The 21,987-nt window shown below is 37.0% G+C and overlaps 1 protein-coding gene across 15 annotated transcripts in view; it reads left to right on the plus strand.

Moving 5' to 3' along the window:
* The window catches only part of ablim1a (actin binding LIM protein 1a), a 71,779-nt gene that overhangs the window by 23,198 nt on the left and 26,594 nt on the right, over positions 1 to 21,987 (plus strand). For all 15 annotated transcript variants that reach the window (XM_067422343.1, XM_067422340.1, XM_067422339.1 and 12 more), the window contains 7 exons: positions 7,451 to 7,585; positions 14,249 to 14,432; positions 14,556 to 14,668; positions 16,641 to 16,767; positions 16,842 to 16,935; positions 21,084 to 21,171; positions 21,929 to 21,987. In XM_067422343.1, the coding sequence (XP_067278444.1) occupies positions 7,451 to 7,585; positions 14,249 to 14,432; positions 14,556 to 14,668; positions 16,641 to 16,767; positions 16,842 to 16,935; positions 21,084 to 21,171; positions 21,929 to 21,987 (800 nt within the window). The remainder of the gene's footprint in view (positions 1 to 7,450; positions 7,586 to 14,248; positions 14,433 to 14,555; positions 14,669 to 16,640; positions 16,768 to 16,841; positions 16,936 to 21,083; positions 21,172 to 21,928) is intronic.

A 21,987-nucleotide genomic window follows, 5' to 3' on the forward strand; every position in this document is an offset into this window, starting at 1 on the left:
ATATCCATAAAAAGTGTTGTTTAAAGTTTGACACAAGCCACCTGGGAGACACACCAAACATGTGGAAGAAGGTGCTCTGGTCAGATGAAACCAAAATTGAACTTTTTGGCAACAATGCAAAACGTTATGTTTGGTGTAAAAGCGACACAGCTCATCACCCTGAACACACCATCCCCACTGTCAAACATGGTGGTGGCAGCATCATGGTTTGGGCCTGCTTTTCTTCAGCAGGGACAGGGAAGATGGTTAAAATTGATGGGAAGGTGGATGGTGCCAAATACAGGACCATTCTGGAAGAAAACCTGATGGAGTCTGCAAAAGACTTGAGACTGGGATGGAGAATTGTCTTCCAACAAGACAATGATCCAAAACATAAAGCAAAATCTACTATGGAATGGTTCAAAAATAAACATATCCAGGTGTTAGAATGGCCAAGTCAAAGTCCAGACCTGAATCCAATCGAGAATCTGTGGAAAGAACTGAAAACTGCTGTTCACAAACTCTCTCCATCCAACCTCACTGAGCTCCAGCTGTTCTGCAGGAGGAATGGGCAAAAATTTCAGTCTCTCGATGTGCAAAACTGATAGAGACATACCTCAAGCGACTTACAGCTGTAATCGCAGCAAAAGGTGGAGCTACAAAGTATTAACTTAAAGGGGTCAATCTCATGTCAATCTTGAGTACCTATAGAGTAGTATTGCATCCTTCATATCTCCAAAAAGTCTTTAGTTTTATTATATTTATAAAAGAAATATGGGCTGTACTGAGTCTTTCCGGAAAAAAACGAGCGCCCGGAGGCCAGGGATGGAAATTAGCACCCGCCACCAGCCAAATGCGGGTGATTTTGCGTTGTGGCGGGTAAACTCGCTTCACCTACCGGCCACCGTGGCGGGTAAATAAAAATAGCTGTTTCCCCTCTTTATAAACTGTGTTCAGTGAATGCGAGTGCGGCCGCACTATGTATGTCCGAATATGACCAGTCGTTTTCGCCGTCATTACCCGGATGTAGTGCCAGAAGACGCGAATAATAACCATAATAACTCGCGCGCACTGAGAGAAGATCCGACACTTATCCGGAAGCGCGCACCCGTCTCACAGCGCGCAAATATTGAGTTCTCTTTCAAGTCTTGTGCTTAAACGGACAAACTCACACAAAAAGTATGCCAACATGTTCATCTTGATGAGAATTCTAGCAGACATAGTCTGAATATGCCTTAAGTGAACTTTATACAGTCGTGAAAGATGACGCATATCCCTCTATTAGGTCTTAAAGGGGCAGTGGCCTTTACTGCTGTCTGTTTAATGTCAAACAAACGATAGGGACATCACTCACTGCTCTTGATTGAATAGCTTTTGTAAGTTTAATAAGGAATAATCTTTCATTTAAACAGTTAAATATGCAGTTATTTTACATTTGATTACTTTATTACATTTCTGTAGGCTAGTAGACCTGCCTAATTTTATTTTATACTGTTTGATGTTGCAATGTGCTAAATAAATATTTGCATAATTTGTAATTGATTTATTATTTGAAACCTTAATATTAATTAATGCAATGCCTTGATTTTTAGTAAAGTTACTCAGTCATAGCATTAGCCATAAATGCAATGGATAATTGGCATAATTTCTTTTAGTGCTTCGGTTTCAGCCAATAATTTTTATTTCAATGCATCCCTACTGACAATGTTCTGCTCGGTATGTCGTCAACACGCTTCAGAAGATGCCAAAACTAGTAGTTTCATTGTTGGTACTAAAAACCTAAAACTGGAAGCCATAAAAGAATCATCCAAATGCCACATCCAGGTAAAAAAAAAAAAAAAAAGAGAGAACATAGAGCCCTACTCATTTAATGAAATGTATATCAGTTCATGGTTTGTGTGTGTATAAGAGTGAAAAAATGTCAGTATTTCATTGAGATTTGAGATTAAATAAACAGCTTAAGTATTGTAGAGCTTGTAGTATTAATTTTCACGTGCAGTTACACATTGTCGGTTAAAAACAAGAAAGTGGCTGGTAAAAACGTTGAGTGGCTGGTAGATTTTGAAATCCACCAGCCACAGTGGCCGGTGGACAAAAAAGTTAATTTCCATCCCTGCCGGAGGCGTATCGTGTGGGTGGAGCTAAAGAATGACGAGCGCAAAGCGGTGACTTCCTCAAGCGTGGAGAAGCCCATCGCTATCGATCTCAGCTAATAGATATATGATCCAGAATCAGATCCGGAGGCTGAAATAAATTGAACAGGAGAAACAGCAGAAGGACGTCCGTCTCTGTGGTATGTACTGTATTTAGTGGCCTGTCAACATTTGTGTGTGTTTACTCGCAGTTTATGAGGACATGATTCGGTTTATGGACTATTGTATGCGACTAAACCTTAGCAGTAGCAAGCAAAACGTTTTTGCACGTCAGACTAGTGTAACGTTATACATAGAACAGCAATGAAGTCCGTTAGCGCATTTGAATGACGAAGCACGCGATCGTGTCGTTTACTGATGTTTACTCACGCGACGATAGCCGACAGCTCAGACATTTGAAGCAGTTTTACTCACCGGCTGCTTCCAAAGCAGGACCGAACTTTTATCGCTGGGACCACTCCGTCAAAAACACACGTCTTTGGTATGATTTGGTAAAGTCGTGACAGCAGTGAACGGTGGAGATAAGGGGGCCGAATAATTTTGCACGCCCAATTTTTCAGCTTTTGATTTGTTAAAAAAAAAATTAAATATCCAATAAATTTCGTTCCACTTCATGATTGTGTCCCACTTGTTGTTGATTCTTCACAAAAAATTACAGTTTTATATTTATATCATTATGTTTGAAGCCTGAAATGTGGCAAAGGGTCACAAAGTTCAAGGGGACCGAATACTTTCGCAAGGCACTGTATATCTTAAAGGGATAGTTCACCTAAAAATGAAAATTCTGTCATCATTTACTCACTCTCAAGTTGTATGGATTTTCTTTCGCTGAGCACAAAAGACGATCTTTTGAGTTTGATAAATGTTTGGAACATTTTTAGGGTGAGTAAATTATAGAATTTTTATTTTTGGGTGAACTGTCCCTTTAAGTAATTTTTCTTGTCAAATCTTGTTGTAAACATATAAATGCAAGGAAACATTTGAAAAAGCTTCATTTAAATTGTATTCCTTTTTTTAATGTTTTTATATGCTGAATGCTGAATATGTTTATGATGGAGAACGATCCTTCAGCTCTGGCAGTGAGAGATATGGCTCTGATCCCACTTTCCAGTGCTTTGTTTAGCCTGGGTCGTGGGGGTGAAGAGGGTGTGGAAAGGGGGCAGGGGAAGAATGTCGACGCATAAATATGTATGAAAAAAGTCTGCGTCTGCGAAATGAATGTCCCGCGAGACTCGTACAATCCAACACGCATACACTCACATCCAGCCCATCCCTTCCCTGTGATGGTGATTCAATAGGGCAGGGACTGTCTGTGTTTGATGTTCAACACTTTGAGACAGAATGAGTCTGGATTAGTGCAGACACCGTGGAGAGAGGGAATGGTGGGTTGGAATGGAGAAGGTGCCTTGAGAGATGCTTCCTTAATTCAGAATTTTTGAGAAGGTTTTGGGGTGCACTGCTCTGTAGTGGAAATTATATTACCATACAATCAAAACAAGTTAGGTCTTAATTTTTAGCTGTTTTTCTAAATGCATTTTATTGTAATTGCGAACAATTCATCCATCCATCATAGCTTTTGTCATAATTTGACCTAATGACAAAATAATTATTTCAGGTGAATTAATTAAAGCATTATTTACTCACCCTCATGTTGTGAAACACAATCTCAGCAACCAAAATGGCATTTTTTTTTAATAGTAAATACTTAATTATAGGGCTGGGCGATAAAGCGATAACGATAATTATCACGGTATAATTTTCCTAGATAAAACGATAACAACTGTTCGATAAATTCTCGATATAATGCTTATGCACTATGCGTAATGCTGCGCATGCGTATTGCAGACCGGGCTTCTGGGTGCTGTTGACAGGCTTGGAGGATCGGAGTGAAGTGGAGCGAGAAAAATGAGCGATAGTGAAGAAAACTCAGAGCCCACGACCAGCTCGCAGGACAAAGGTATCTTTGACAAGTTCGTTCGCTCAACTTCAGTGGTTTGGAGATATTTTGGCGATCCCATCCGATATAAAACAGCGACGTACGTGGACTGCATGCTTATCATAGGTTCACGTTCACCACACTGAATTATTTAATTATTAAATTATCCTGCTTCTTCGAAGTTCTTCCATATAACATTGAGCCCAACACAGAGGTAAATCTTAGTTTTAATAAATTGTTCACCTGTTTGGGAAGTGTTTGTCATGTTTTGACTATAAAGGATAAGGATAGGTTTAAACTAGTGTTGTCAAAAATATCGATATTTCGATATATATCGATACTGGAATATCTGAAACGATACGATTCTCAGTTTTTACAGTATCGATACCAGCTGCGCTCTCCTCTCCGACCGAAAGCGAGTTGACACACACACCGGCATATTCTCCCTCAGCCCGGTTAACCTCTGAGCACGGTGAACGCGCGTTCTGCTGGACTTTTTCCTCATGACAGTGTGTTAGTGTTAGTGTGTGATCATTCTGAATTTCGCGCGGGATTGCACATAAATTAATTCTACTAATCCCCGCAGATTTCGTGCTCACATCTAGAGCACACACACATAGTCTACCGTAATAAAGCCGCCTCTGACATGATACAAGTGCAAACATTTGCTTCTTTTTCCAGCTTATTATTGGTCATATACACTCAAAGAACTATCAGTGCACATCTGGAAGAGTATTAACGTAAACACAGTCGCAAACAGTTCAGGAAGAAATGAAGAATGAGTAAGAACAGTGTTTAGGATCCATGCGTCCGTTAGTCTTAAAGGGACCGCAGTCATTTGTTATTCAAACTACAAAAAGACAAACGATCAACTGCTCTTGACTGATCAACTTGTGTAACTTTAATAGTTTCATCTGTACGCTATTGAATTTTTTACAAAGAACATTATCCAATGTTGTTTTAAATGTAATTACTATGCATTTTTTATTCAGTTTCTTATCTGAATGTTAGACCTGAAAAAATGTATACCTGAAAAAATAAAGCAGTCTATTTAATTTGTATCTTCTATTCTATTGCATTTATTTGTGCTATTGTTTGTAATCTGTTTATTTGTTCTTATTTTATTACTGTATACTCGTCTTTTTAAATTCAATTTACCATTCGAAATCAAGCTTTCTTGTGCTGTGTGTAAGCTATTGCAACACAATTATATTACCCCATTGTAAAAAATACATTGAGATAGCAACAATTTGTGAGATAATTTTAATAGTAATTGATCAATTGATCAATAATTGTTCAAATCAAAATGATGCCCAACCCTAAGGAACATGCTGGCCACATTAATTTTTAGTAAAAAATAACATGAATAATAATAAGTTCTGTTGTCATATTAAGCATCGTATCTTATCTTATCTTATCTTATCTTTTTTTTTTTTTTTTTACTGTGGTATCGATTTAGTATCGATATATCGATATTTTAGTCTGGTCATAATTTTGGTATCGTGACAACACTAGTTTAAACCCACAGTTAGCTGTCTGTTTTCTACATATTTCACTCAGGAGCAAAAATATGCCTTTAAACTTTAAAGAAATAAAGATTTTACATTTATCGTGATATTTATCGATATCGACTGATATGAAAAATTATATTGTGATAAATTTTTTGTGCCATATTGCCCAGCCCTACTTCATTATTGCATTTAAACTTATGGTAACACTTTATTTTAAGGTTCAGTTATAAACTGTTAACTAGTTGCTTTTTAGCATACATATTACCAGGATAGTGGCTGTTTATTAGTACTTATAAAGCACATATTAATGCCTTATTCTTTATGACCTTATTCTACATCGCTTAATCCTACCCAATACCTAAACCTAAATGCTACAAAAAACTACCTTACTAACTAGTAATAAGCAGTAAATTAGGAGTTTATTGAGGCAAAAGTTGTAGTTAATGGTGAATATGTGTTTCCCATACTAAAGTGTTTCCAAACTTATTTCTATATAGTATGAATGCGTGTAGTATGAAAATTCAGACGTACTACATCCTCTATGTAGTCACTGTCATGTGACCTACCAGCATCAGTTGTGTTGCTTCACTGCCATTAACGAATCCTCTCCTGTGGCCTCATGGGATATTAAAGTGTCCATTGAATGCCCACATCAGAATCTCATCAGAAGTAGTAGGTCATCCAGGGATACTTTTCACCTACTATTTTATGAATACTGTATTCAGACATACTACTCTGCTGACAGTATTCAAGTATATTCGGATGCAGTCCGTGTACTCTCTGTGAGTCTATTTTTTTGTGTGTCATAAGCAAAAGGACCTGCCAGTTAAAATACGGGTTTGAATTGACATGAAGGTGAATATATAATGAAAGTCCATTACTCTACATTTTTTTTCCATGATCTATTCTTTTAAAGCCCCGCTATAACATTTTAAAAACACTAATTGTCGAGGAAGCTTTAGATAAAGTGAAGTTTAAAACTAAAGCAAAATAAATGGAAAACAAATGCAGATCAATAATAGTAAAAGCGTTGTGTGTTTCAGTCTGTGCTGAACTCTTTCTCAAGGGGAATGTGAAATGCTCATCCGTGCTGTATTTCTTAGGGCTGAATTTATAATCAGGTTTTAAGGACATCTGAGGTGAGGCGGTAATGTTTTTGAAAGGAATATTTGAAGGTACATGATCTGCTGTTTGAATACTGAAGAAAGTAGAGACATACAGATCGCAGTTTGATTTCTTGCTGAATATCCTACATTATATGCCATTTCATTATGACTTTAAGGTGTAGTGGTTGTAGTTTTTTAGATGTACACTACCATTCAAAATTTTGGGGTCAGTAAGATGCATTCATTTACCCACCAAGGCTGCATTTATTTGTTCAAAAATACAAAATATAACAGCAATGCTGTGACATTTAAAATTCCTGTGATGAATTTTCAGCTGTATTTTTCATCATTACTCCAGTCTTCAATGTCATGTGATCCTATTCTAATATTCTGATTTCTGATTATTATATCAATGTTTTGCTGCTTAAAATCTTTGTGGAAATCCCTTTTCAGGATTTCTTTGATGAATTGAAATTACAGCATTTTTGTTACATTGTAAATGTTTTCACCATCACTTTTGATTAGTTTAATGCATCCTTGCTGAATAAAAAGTCAAATTTACTGAGCCCAAAATCAAACTTATGCTTGATTTTGTAATGCAAACCAAAATGCACTGTTAATGAACAGAAAAGTAGAACTAAATGTATTTTACATGCAGTATCTCCATACCAGCATCTCATGTTCCACAAGTACTTGCGCTGTCACTCTGTACTAACTGGTACAAACCATGACAAAACTATTTTCTCTCTCTCTCTTTCTATACAGTGGCCCATACACAGGAAGCTCACCACCAGACGGAGAAGCCTTTGATACGCTGTGCTAAATGTGGAGAGGTGTGCAAGGGAGAGGTGTTACGGGTGCAGGCCAAACACTTCCACATCAAGTGCTTCACATGCAAAGGTGAGGGAATGAATGGCACTTATGCACACATACAAGTCCAGTTCTGAATGAGGAATAGCTGTCTACTTTACATTCAAATTGAAGTCTTCTGAATTGAAATCAGGAATGGTGAGACAACATTGTGCTTGGTAGGTTTTTTTCCTTTTTAAACAAAACTTAGGTCTTCAGCGGACAAAGTTTAAACCCTGTCTGGTTAGCACGCTTCCCAAAATGTTTATTCGTTAGGTCAGTCGGTGGAGAGCAGGCAGTCTTTTGTGGCTTTTCGAAGACATTCGACCACAAGAGCGTCTACACTACGAAAGCAATCCGGTTGAATGCGTTTTTGACTACCCTTCCTCTAGAAGGGTTCGAAAGTGGACACGCTCAAAACTTGTTAGACTCCGTTTACACCTGTATTTATCTTAGTCCACTTGTGATCTAATCCACCCAAACGCATCTTAATATATATATATATATATATATATATATATATATATATATATATATATATATATAATTTTTTCTTAAATGTGAGATTGACGTGTTTGACAGGTTTCAAGCTGTTGGTTGCATGTTTATAGTCAAATCATCTCTGTCTGAAGATGCTGCAGTTCTGGTTTGCTGAATGTTTCCTATAAATCAGCTCTTGTGTGAGTCTTCTATGACTCAGCACTCCAGTCAGAATTCAGGATCACTGTGTAATTGTTAAGAGTGTTAAAGATGGGTTTCCGCTTGACCTATTTAGCATGTGTTTCAGGATCTAAGTCTTAAGAACAAACCCTACCAACTTGTTTTTATAGTCTATATAGCATTAACTCTATAGGGATAGGTGAGGTCAGTAACAACAATGGGTCAATGTTGAAATGGCAGGAGTTAACATGACATTTTTGAACATGAACTGAAGTTTCAGTAGTGCCCTGCAGTGTGCGATGCTATAAAAAAGTATATATGTAGATGGATATTACAGCACATTATTATTATCATAAATGCCATTTCTTATTAATTCTTAATTGAGAAACGACATGGAAAATTTGTACTTAAATGTCACTTGCTTAATAAGCCCAATCCATCTGCTTTTAGCCAAACACTCAAGATTATGCAGACAATTTTTTCAGTAGCACTGGATGCAGACCTGGATATTATCCTACATTAGTAAGTAAATCCTGTCATGCCTGAGCTGCGATCCAATTAACCCAGAGACTTTCTTGAGCAGCACTATGATGTATGATCTGCTCTCTTTTGCACATCTCTGTAGCACATGACAACTTTAGGGATTAATTAATAGAAGTAGCCTATTCCATAGATACACTACCAGTCAAAGGTTTGGACATACTTATTCCATATCTATACTATTTGTCACATTTTTGAATAATACCCATCGAAACTAAAACTCCGTAAATGGAAGTGGGAATTATGTAATGGCCAAAACGTGATGTTAATGTTGGGTAACACTTTAGTTTAGGGTGCAATCCTCACTATTAACTAGTTGCTTAGCATGCATATTGCTAGGATATTGGCTGTTTTTTAATACTTGTAGAACTCATATTAATGTATTATTTCGTAGTGATACTAGTTTTTTTGCATTACCATATTCTACATCCCTTATTACCTAAATGTAATAACTACCTTACTAATTATTAGTAAAAGCAGATTACTTGTTTATTGAGGCAAAAGTTGTAGTAAATAGTCTGGTAATAGTGAGAATTGGACCCTTAACTGAAGTGTGACAAAATGTTGTGTGCTGGACAACATAATTCTACAAAACTAATTTCCTGCATATAAGCATAAACATTTTTAAGACTAATATTTTTAAGATAATGAAAAAAATTATTGAGTCAAGTGAGTCCAAATGTATATTTGGAAGTATACACTGCAAAAAATGCTTTTCTTACTTGAAAAAATTCTTACAACCAAAAAGTAATTGTCTTGCTTTGGGAAGAAAAGACTGAAAAATTAAGTTTTTTCTTATAATAAGCAAAAATAATCTGCCAATGGGGTAAGCAAAATAATCTTAATTCAAACAAGAAAACACAAATATTTTACTTACTCCATTGGCAGATTATTTTGCTTATTTTAAGCAAAAACTCTTAATTTTGAGTGAGTTCTTCCCAAAACAAGACAATAATTTTTACTTGTTTAGTAAATGTTTCTTAATGTAAGATTTTTTTTTAGATATTTTGACTAGAAACAAGACAAAAATACTAAGTAAGAAAAGCATTTTTTGCAGTGTATTGACCTATAGATGTTGTTTTCTTAACAGTCACGGGGCTGTAAGTCTGTTCACACAGAATGCCTTATTCTATTCCACTGCGCTACCTTTCCATTGTTTTTCAATGGAAATGCGCTGGACAGAACTGAGTTCACGTCATTCTCTCTGACCTATTAATACATCACAGACAGAGGCTCTGACACTGTCTCAGGGAGAGGGACTATTTTAGATTAGGGATTTAACAGCTTATACATTTTAAATATGCAAGGTGATAATGAATATGAGATATCAACTCTTTTCAGACAACTCTGGATTAAACGTCACAGACATTTGAATTGATTTTGAACATGACCTGTTGTTATCTGGTCTGATATTCAGTGTAAGAGCTAATCGTCTACTTTGTGTTCACCACCCTCAGGGATTATGTCATTCTTACTGTAAATCTGTATAATAATAATCAGTCTTATCTAATCACTCTAATCACAGAGCAGGACACGGACGACTAGATCATTCTATTCGTAATTTATAGGCAACCTGCCCACATGTGATCTACCATTGAATCTTGTACATTTAAAACCACCATATATATTTTAGAGTTTTTTTTTAACTTATTAAATTAACTTATATGTCAATTTATACATAAAAGCACAAAAAGTTAAATTCATACATTACATTTTTTCGAGTTTTCCAATTTCATATACATTTTTGGAGTTTATATTTAGCTAATTTCTAGATAATCATTGTTATACTTCTTAAAAGCATCTAAATACATGTAATTGTAGTGCTTTAACATACAGAGCTCAGCTCATCACATTGAATGAGAGTTTAATATCTGAATCTTAGAGTTAATGAATTCTTTTGTGTCTGGGTCATCCAGAGATGAAAGTCAGACTGTTGGAAATGTGTCAAAGGACGTTGTTACCAAGTCTGTTATTTATTCATTTATTCATCACATCAAATGATTCCGTGCCGATTTCTACATTTTAAAAGGAGACGCTGTAGTCATAGTGTTTATTCCCTTCAGATTGGTTGGAACTGCAGGATAACTTAAAGGGATAGTTCACCCAAAAATGTTTTTACTCACCCTCGTGTTGTTTGGGATGAATACATTTTTTAAATAAATGTGTACTACACTTTTTTTTGCACCGTTTTATATGGTTTAAAGATGCACTTCAAATCTTTTCGGTCCTACTTTATATTAGGTGGCCTTAACTATGTACTTACTTTCTTAAAAAAGTACAATGTACTTATTTTGTTCATATTGTATTGCAAAACACTTGCTGATATTGAGGTTGGATACGGATAAAGTAAGGAGTTGTGGTGTGGTGGTATGGGTAAGTTTAAGGGTAGGGTTAGGTGTGAGGAAAGTGTCAACAGTGTAATTTATAAATGTAACTACAGAAATGTGTTAATTTTTTTAATGTAATGTTATCTCGCTTTATTCATGAGACTAGCGTAGGGTGGTGTTGTCCTCATACGGCCCTGCAGAAGTTTCTCAGTGCATAAACTCATTTTATAGGAGAGGATCGTGTAGAAAACTGTGAGAATTACTGAAGTCCGTTGCATAACAGCACTGCAGAACCTTGCTGTGCACTACGTACACATTGTACACATCTATTATACTTCCACTCGCTCATTCGCTCTGTAAATCGCACATCCTGCATCAGTCATGGCCACGATTCAGCCCTTGGGGACCCAGGATGAGGTGCGGAAAGCCAGGAAAAATAGTTTGGACAACAAGACTCCAAAACAGAAAGTGGCTGATGGAGCTCTTAAGACCTCAAAATGAAACACAATGAGCTCTAAGTGTGTTTCAGAGAGTCTGTTGGTTCAGATTAGACATTTCAAGGTTTCTGATTATGTTTTCTCTTTGGCTATTGTCCTCCACCGAGGTTTATTTTTACACTTGTTTTTCCTAGTGCACCAATTATACTGCACTATCCTGTTACAAGAAAAGACATGTATGACAAAGAAGCCATTATAACCCTAAATCAATGTTCAACCTAAAAATTTCACTCACTAACTATTGTTCCAAATATATATACCTGTATATATTTTTTGCGCTTTGTGAAATGGCACGCTATCCTTCTGGAAATAGCCATAAGAAGATTAGTACACTGCGGTCAGAAAGGGATGGACATGGTCAGCAACAATACTCCACACCATTACACCACCAGCAGCAGCCTGAACCATTGATACAAGGCCATGCTTTCATGTTGTTTACGCCAGACTACGAGACTCATCCAGACCAGGCAACATATTTCCAATCACACGTTGTCTAGTTTTGTTGAGACTGTGTGAATTGTAGCTGTTTCCTGTTCTTAACTGACAGCATTCAGGTGTTTCTTCTGCTGCTATAGCTCGTCTGCTTCAATGTTTGACGTGTTACATTTATCCAAAGCGACTTACAAAAAAGGGGAGAGCAATAAAAGCAACAAAACAAACAAGGCCAACAACCTGTAAGAGCTGTAAGAAATCTCAATTAATTAGCACAGTACACAAATTTTATTTTATTTATTTAATTTTTTTTTTAAATAGACATCTACAACAAAAACTCACGTACGCAAAACACAGAACACTGGATTTTGATAGCTATGATAACAACCCATTAGGACTAAGGCTGTTGCCCCAACTGTTGTCGTTAATGCAGATTCAGTGGCCCAATGGGTTGGTTTTGTATTCTAGCTAAACGCGCAGCAATAGCCATCTACAACAAAAACTCACGTACGCAAAATACAGAACACTGGATTTTGATAGCTATGATAACTATGTAACATACCCGCCTGAAGGCACAAATCCGGATGAGAGACGTAGATATGATCCAGGAGTGTGCGCTTTTGGTCGTTGCTGTGGTGATCAGTTGGTGCTATTCTGTATTGGTCAAGTGCAAATGGAAGAGATGTGTCTTAAGATGTTTTTTAAAAATGGCTACAGACTCGGCAGCACGAATTGAGATCGGCAGGTCATTCCACCAGGTGGGAACGGTCCAGGAAAATGTCCGTGAGAGCAATTTCGTGCCTCTTTGGGATGGAACCACGAGGCGCCGCTCGCTCGCAGAACGCAAGCTTCTGGAGGGTGTGTAAGTCTGAACAAGTGAGTTTAGGTATATTGGTGCAGAGCCAGTGGTTGTTTTGTAGGCGAGAACTAGTGCCTTGAATTTGATGCGAGCAGCCATTGGCAACCAGTGCAGTTTGATGAAGAGAGGCATGACATGCGCTCTCTTCGGCTCATTAAAGACCACTCTCGCCGCTGCATTCTGGATCAGCTGCAAGGGTTTGATAGTGCATGCTGGAAGCCCAGCCAGAAGAGCATTACAATAGTCCAGTCTGGAGAGAACAAGAGCTTGAACCAGGAGTTGTGCAGCCTGTTCTGATAGGAAGGGTCTAATCTTTCTAATGTTGTATAAAGCAAATCTGCAGGACCGGGCTGTTGCAGTAATGTGGTCAGTGAAGTTTAACTGGTCATCAATCACAACTCCAAGGTTTCTTGCTGTCCTTGATGGAGTTATGGTCGATGAACCAAGCTGAATGGAGAAATTTTGATGAAGTGCTGGGTTGGTTGAGAAAACAAGTAATTCTGTCTTTGCAAGAAGTGTTGAGCATTCAGAGATGCTCTTCTGCAGACCTTGGTTGTAACGAGTGCTTATTTGAGTTGCTGTTGCCTTTCTATCAGATCAAACCAGTCTGGTCATTCTCCTCTGACCTCTGGTATCAACAAGGCACTTTCACCCACTGCCGCTCACTAGATATTTTCTCTTTTTTGGTTGATTCTCTGTAAACCCTAGATATGTTTGTGTGTGAAAATCCCAGTAGATCAACAGTTTCTGAAATACTCAAACCATGCCAAATTCAAAGTCACTTAAATCACCTTTATTCCACATTCTGATGCTCAGTGTGAACTTCAGCAGATCGTCTTGACCAATGCTGCATCCCAGTTCGCCAATTTAAACTACATCCCAAAAGTATGTACCGGTACTCTTTTTGTGAAGAAAAAGTACATACTTTTGAGTGTGTAGCAGAAGAGTAGAAATGCTTTGGGACATACTACTTCGTCATCTTTAATGGACAGCTCTGTTGATTAGTTACATGAAGCTGTCACAGTTTAAACTGTCAATCATCTTGTCACAGTTAAAATCCCCTTTATCTAAACCTCTCTACTTAACCGTCGGACTCGCTCATCCTTCATGTTTGTAGTTTTTTACACTTTTTAACACTTTTTATCCATGTTTGTAGTTCTAATAAGATCCTCGTCCATCTCGCAATAGGTTGTGGGGTATATTAGCCATTAGATTGCATCAATCTGCACTTCAAATTCTTACAGAATATAGTAGACCAACAGGTCTTTGGAATACACACACACACACACACACACACACACACACACACACACTGCCAGTCCTGTACATGTATATTACACACCAAAAGAATTTGATTATAAGAAGCATCATTTGAACGGTTGTGTGTGTTTTTCTGTAGTATGTGGCTGCGATCTGGCTCAGGGAGGATTCTTTATGAAGAAAGGAGATTATCTGTGCACCTTGGACTACCAGCGCATCCACGGCACCCGCTGTAACATCTGCGGAGAGTTTGTGGAGGGGGAAGTGGTGACCGCACTCGGAAAGACCTACCACCCAGCATGCTTTGTGTGTACTGTCTGCAAGTAAGAGCAAAAGGAAACCCACACACACGCTAGACATTATACAGTCACTGACATTGTGGTTTATGGTATAAGCCCAGCACTGGGAGGAGTTTTAACAGGGATCGTATATTTTATGACCTACAGGAGACCATTTCCTGCTGGGGACAGAGTGACATTCAATGGCAAGGACTGTCTGTGTCAGTACTGTGCAGAACCCATGTCTCCAGGACCCACCAAAGATGTCGTCGGACCCAGCAGTGAGTGCAGGGACCTGAAGCCACAGCACATCTAAAAGTCAATGTCACAAAACCAGTCAAGATTTTTATCATATTTCAACCCAAAAGCTAGTTTAGGGTCCAATTACCACTATTCATTCAGTATTACTATAAGATATTGGCTGGTTATTAGTACTTATAAAGCACATATTAATGCCTTATTCTGCATGATCTTATTCTACATCCCTTAATCTTACCCAGTACCTAAAATTAAATGCTACAAAAAATGTTCATACTAACTATTAATAAGTAGTAAATTAGGAGGTTTTTTTAGGCAAAAGTCATAATTAATAGTGAATGTGTTCCCCATACTAAAACGTTACCGCAGACACTATTTGCACCTCAGTGTTGTTGTACATTAAACTGTATGCAATAATAATATAGAGTGTAAATTATTATACACCTAACCCTAAAGGATAAACGCTTTATTATTAAACACACGTTAGACACTTTGTTTACACGGTGCCTTACCTCTACACTATTTCTGCTGTTGGCAATTAAAGTTCTTCTGTCAGTGGGCGGAGTCATTGTAAATAGCCTCTGCCAACAAGGCAGGCTATTTGCGCTTGGTGTAAATAGACACTCCGCTCATTCCCATTAGTGCAATGTGGGAGGAAAATATAGATTATTTCAAATGTTAAGTATTTATACATCATGGTATTATGCTACCTTGAATTTTGCACTATTTATGAATTAATTTATTGCAGCATTCAGCTATATTTAAGTAAAAATCCATACAAATCTGTAAATCACTATAGAGCAGGGCAATTCAAATCTTTACCTGGATGGCCAATGCGCTGCAGAGTTTAGCTCCAACCCTATTCAAACACACCTTAACAATGCTAATCAATATCTGCAGGATCTTTAGAAAATCACAGGTGGGTGTGTTTGATCAGGGTTGACGCTAAACTCTGCACCGCATTGGCCCTCCAGGGTAGGATTTGAATAGCCCTGCTATAGAGAATAATGGGGGGGAATCAAAAGTAAAGCATCTGGATTCATTAAAAATGTGTGTTTAATTATTATGAAAATAATATTACACTGCAATAGGCTTCATTTTCTTTATACACCATTTTAAAAGTTTTATTTCTTTTAATTTAATTAATAATTAATTTTGGCCTTATCGTATTATTTAACATTTCTCATAGCTATAAATTTTGAGTTCACGTATTGTGCTAAAATCTTACTTAATTTAAGTCCAGGGACCCGTTGCATAAACATAGCTATTATGACTCTTAAGAACTAGTATGACCAACTAGCAGGTAATCAGGCCTCGGTATCAAATTAAACCAATCTACATTATTACCTAAAAAAAAAAAAAACGTCTTAAAGAAAAAAAAAATATGACTAACTTGTAGGAGTCTTAGCAGTTTATGCAACTGGGCCCAGAGAAGTATCTAGCCAAAAGGAATAAAGAAGAAGCTTCAGAAATGTATTTAAAAAAATACCATCAGTGTACATTAACTATAGTAAGAGTAGCTGCCACATAGACACATTGCATCCAAACAACAGTAGCTGTTAATTTAATGGGACAGAAAGTGATCGTTTAAAATCCTGTAAAACCACTTGATGTGAAACAGTCAATTATTCAGAATCTCCATCAATCTTTGTTCCCTGTTTCCGTATGTTTTTTTGTTTTTTTTGTGGCCAGGATCCAGCTACAATGATTAATAAATAATATTTATTTCCTCTTAAGTCTTTTAGCTTGGCTACTAAAGCCAAAGATCTTCTTTCATCTATAAAGTCACAAGTAATAGGTGAAGAAAGAAAAAAATTGCAGATAAATAACACAAATAGGTATATACAGCAATGATGAATCCCATTGTTTGTCATCAGTGTTCTGATGTGTAGTGGATCAAGACCATTGCTAGCACCCAAATATATTAAAAGGAAAATTATCAAACGAGTAAGTCTTAGAGGCAAATCAGTTGTTTCTTGTGTGTGTGTGTTTCAGGTTGTGCAGGCTGTGGCAGAGATATTAAGAATGGTCAGGCTCTGTTGGCTCTCGAGAGTCAGTGGCATTTGGGCTGTTTCAAATGTAAGGCCTGTTCCAAAGTATTGACTGGAGAATACATCAGCAAGTAAGACACATTCATCACAAAATCCATCCAATATGGTGGGTGACTGCATGCATTGATTCGTTCTCTGTGCTCAGAGACGGCGCCCCCTACTGTGAGCAAGATTATCAGGTTCAGTTTGGTGTGCACTGTGAGGCGTGTCAGCAGTTCATCACGGGGAAGGTCCTGGAGGTACGGAAACACACAAGTTTAACATTCTAGACTGGTAACAAACAAAAAAAACATTTTGAAATAATTTTGTAAGTGGCTTTTAGTCCATGTCTGTAGCTTTGAGCAGTGCTGTTATTGTTAACAAAAAAATCATTTTTGATCAATTGAAATAAAGCTGACATAAAACTTAAAATACAATTAGAAAGGTTGCCTTGACTACTAACTAAAATAAGCTCAAATTGAAAATTACTAAAACTAAAACTAAATTAAAGATATATATATCAAATATTTAAAAACAATATAAACTAATAGAAATGACAAAAGCAAATAAAATTACTCAAACTTAAAGTATAATTAAAATGAAAACTGAAAATATAAAAGCTGATTAAAAATAGTATTAAATACTATAATAATATATAAATAATACTAAAAGAACACTGGCTTGGAGGTGATTTATTTATCACAATTCACAAATATTCACATTTAAAACATTTTTAAAGTCTTTCTCTTCCAAGAAAATATAATGGTAATAAAAAATATTAATGCTGCATCCTCTTTGTAGGGACATATAAAAATTTTCAGTAACACTTTATTTTGATGGTCCCTTTTGAATATTCTGTTGACTATAAGTAACTTTGCAACTACATATCAACTCTCATTAGAGTATTATCAGACTGCTTTATCAGTCATTATTTATCAGTCTGCTTAATACCTAGTAATTTTTTATTGTGATGCTCCCCCAAAAGACATTCTACTGACTATAAGTAACTTTACAATTTAATGTCAACTTATTCGAACCCTACCAGTCTACTAATACTCTACTAACACTCTAATGAGAGTTGTAAGACATGTTGGTGTAACGTTTCTTATAGTCAACAGAATGTTTTAAAAGGACCTTAAAATAAAGTGAATGAGAATTGTTCTAATTAGGATTCCCTACCACTGATCTAAAGCTTCAGAAGTAAGCAGCTTAAAATCATAAGCAAATAATTAACACTCAGAATATGTCCAACTTCCTGTTTCAATAGGAAATATGTCCACACAGGAAAGAATATTGCGTTCATCAAGTGGTAACCCCACACAGTACTAGAATTGTTTTGTTTATATTGTATTCAGTTGTTTCATGCAGTCATAAGCCAATAATTCCCTCATGAAACACTTTCTGATCAGCACTAGCCCTATCCGTGTTGCAAGTATTTAATGTAATCTGGGTCATATTTTCATTTTAATATTTTTCAGAACTGAGACCCATTTTGGTGTCTGAACCTACCATTTGAGAATCAATGTTTAAAATCACATGCAACATGAACAGTATATTTATCACTTGACAGCACACATTTGTACAGTGGGGCAAAAAATATTTAGTCAGCCATCAACTGTGCAGGTTCTCCCACTTATAAAGATGAGATAGGCCTGTAATTTTTCACCATAGTCCATAAAAATTCCAGAAAATCACATTTATTTGCAATTTATTTGCAAATTATGGTGGATAATAAGTATTTGGGCAATAACAAAAGTTCATCTCAATACTTTGTTATATACAATTTGTTGGCAATGACAGAGGTCAAACATTTACTGTAAGTCGGCACAAGGTTTTTACACACTGTTGTTGCTGGTCGTTTGGCCCATTCCTCCATGCAGATCTTCTCTAAAGCAGTGATGTTTTGGGGCTGTTGCTGGGCAACACGGATTTTTAAAGATTTTCTATGGGGTTGAGATCTGAAAACAGGCCACTCTAGGACCTTGAAATGCTTCTTACGAAGCCACTCCTTCGTTGGCCAGGGCGGTGTGGTGGGATCATTGTCAGGCTGAAAGACCCAGCCACGTTTCATCGTCAATGCCCTTGCTAATGGAAGGAGGTTTTTACTCAAAATATCATGATACTTGGCCCCATTCATTCTTTCTTTACACGGATTAGACGTCCTGATCCCTTTGCAGAAAAAAAGTCCCAAAGCATGATGTTTCCACCCCCATGCTTCACAGTAGGTTTGGTGTTCTTTGCAACTCAGCATTCTTTCTCCTCAAATTTTTTTTGAGTTTTTCATCTCAAACTCATCATCCAACTGCTTTCTAGCAAACTTCAGACGGGCCCAGTGTGTTACTGATGGTAGCCTTTGTTACTTCAGTCCAAGCTCTCTGCAGGTCATTCACTACGTCCCCCCGTGTGGTTCTGGGATTTTTGCTCACCGTTCTTGTGATCATTTCGATCACTCAGGGTGAGATCTTGCGTGGAGCCCAAGATTGAGGGAGATTATCAGTGGTCTTATATGTCTTCCATTTTCTAATAATTGCTCCCACAGTTGATTTCTAGAAAAAGGGTGTCTAGAAAAAGCGCTATATAAATGTAATGAATTATTATTATTATTATTATTTCTTCACACAAAGCTGCTTACCTATTGCAGATTCAGTCTTCCCATCCAGGGGTGCAGGTCTACAATTTTGTTTCTGGTGTCCTTTGATAGCTATTTGGTCTTAACCGTAGTGGAGTTTGGAGTCTGATTGTTTGAGGTTATGGTCAGGTGTCTTTTATACTGATAACGAGTTTAAACAGGTGCCATTTAATACAGGTAACGTGTGGAGGACAGAGGAGCCTCTTAAAGAAGTTGTTACAGGTCTGTGAGAGCCAGAAATCTGAGATGACAAAATACTTATTGTCCACATTCATTTGCAAATAAATTATTTAAAAATCAGACAATGTGATTTGCTGGATTTTTTTTCTAATTCTGTCTCTCATAGTTGAAGTATATCTATGATGAAAATTACAGGCCTCTCTCATCATTAAGTGGGAGAACATGCATAATTGGTGGTTGACTAAATACTTTTTTGCCCCACTGTACATCCTAACATGAAAGACGGTTGCACTTCATTTTGATGTTTCCCTTTAGACTGTAATATTTGACTTCAAGTAACATTGCACCGATAATCAGTCGTTTAATTAAAACGAACTCTGGTGCGATTACTCTTATAGCCATCTGAACCCTGGTGCACACCAAACAGGTGTGCCGAAATCACTGGAAAGATGGGTCTCGATCTACTTTGAAACAAACTCTGGTGCTGTTCAACTGAAATATGAACGCAACACGGACCAAAGACATGTAAACAAGGTGTGACCCTAAAAAGGACAGAATGTGCAAGCCTTTTTTTCTCATCATAGTCATGATGTTGCCCATCAAAGTTTGGTACAGGCATTAGAACCACGTCTCCTCGCAGCATATCTTTGTTTGTGTGTGACGGAGGATCCCTGCTGCTGTTTTGACTCCTTTACACATTTTATAAGCTCTTCAGAGTTCCCAGCTGGTCAAAATATGATCATATAGGCTCCGCACATGCAACAAGCGCATTTATCCCCACACACAGCATTGATTTGGATGTTAAGTAAGTTCTGCTGCAAAATATACATAATTAAAGCAGACCAATCAGGTTGTGAACGTATCCATGTTCCTTTAGGTTCGGTATCTTTAGCTTCGGTGTTAAAATGACAATGTTGAACGCTAAGCAGACCAGAACTAAAGGTTTTTTTGTGTGTGTGAGCACAATCATATAGTCAACAGAATGCCTGAAAGTGACCATCAAAATAAAGCGTTACACAAAAGACACTGATTGTGACACAGGGTAAGCACAAAAGCATGTTACACACATCCGATCTCTCACAGATAACCGTCTTGGGTTTCACAACAGGCTCACAGCAGACTCCGCAGTATTGCAACAGGAAGTTTTTTATATGGCTAATTGAATCTGATTGGCTGTTAGAGAGACACTTGCCCTTTCTTTTTACACTTTAAGCTTTTCTTGTTTGTTATACTGGGATGTGTTTGTGCATCGTCTCTCTGGAGTATAACAGAAGGACTTTGAGTAGTTTGAGATCACAAAATACTACACAGGGCCTGTAAGTCTCTCTTAAGACTGATTTTTTACATGGGTATAGCTTAAATGTTTTCAGATGTTTTCTGCACTGTAAAGAGAGACTGTGAACACAGAATATTTCTGTATCATATTTGATAAGCTCATTGGTTCTGGTCATTTGAATAAAATATAAGTTGTCTCACATGATACACATGCAAAGCATCGGTTTCTTAGTAACAGTCTGTTTGAGTTATCTGACTGCAATGGTTATTATACAGTTTAACTTGAGTGAGTACATATTGTGATGTGTGTGTGTTTCTCCACAGGCAGGGGACAAGCACTACCACCCCAGCTGTGCTCGCTGTAGCAGGTGTAACCAAATGTTTACAGAAGGAGAGGAGATGTACCTGCAAGGTAAGTCTGAGCCTTTATATATATATATATATATATATATATATTTTGTTCTGCAGGAGGATACAGTCTCCGTTTGGACGGAAGGCCAAAACAAGAGAAAAGATGTGTCGTTGTTAATATTAGTCTATGCATTTTAAAAAGAGACAATGATACACTACAAAATGCAATACCATATATATATAAAAATGTTTTCTTGCCACCAAGGCTTCATTTATTTGGTTAAAAATACAATAAAATCTGTACTAATAATTAAAACATAGCTCTAATAAAGGACTTCTGAAGCAACCAATGTTTTCTTTTTTAAGAAAATATCCATATTTTAATCTTTTTAAAGTAAAATATCTAGCTTCAAGCAGACAGACCACCTTCCATATTCAACCAATGGAAAAAGCGTAACTGGTGCGATTTATTAATATAACTGATTGTGTTCATCAAAAAAAGAAGAATATCATAAAAACCTAGGATGCTTGAGGGTAAGAAAATCATGGCGTAATTTTAATTTTAAAGTGAACTTCTACTTTCCCTTATTTAAAAAGAATGAAAAATATGTCCATGATACTCTAGAAATTGAGAATGAAAAAAATTACTAGCTGGCCAATAGTAAAGGTCACCTCTAAAAATGATGCACATATTTGTTTTATTTCTTCTCTATGGTTTGTCAAAAAGTGACACAATTCACATGACTTGTCTCTAAATGTGGCCTCTTACCCTGGTTGTCTTGGATGGCTTAAAATTATCTATTTCATTGTTTATGCAGGATCAACAGTTTGGCATCCAAGCTGTAAACATTCACCCAGAGGCGAGGAGAGACAGCGG

The sequence above is a fragment of the Pseudorasbora parva genome, chromosome 17 (genome assembly GCF_024679245.1).
Source record: "Pseudorasbora parva isolate DD20220531a chromosome 17, ASM2467924v1, whole genome shotgun sequence".
Classification (NCBI taxonomy): domain Eukaryota; kingdom Metazoa; phylum Chordata; class Actinopteri; order Cypriniformes; family Gobionidae; genus Pseudorasbora; species Pseudorasbora parva.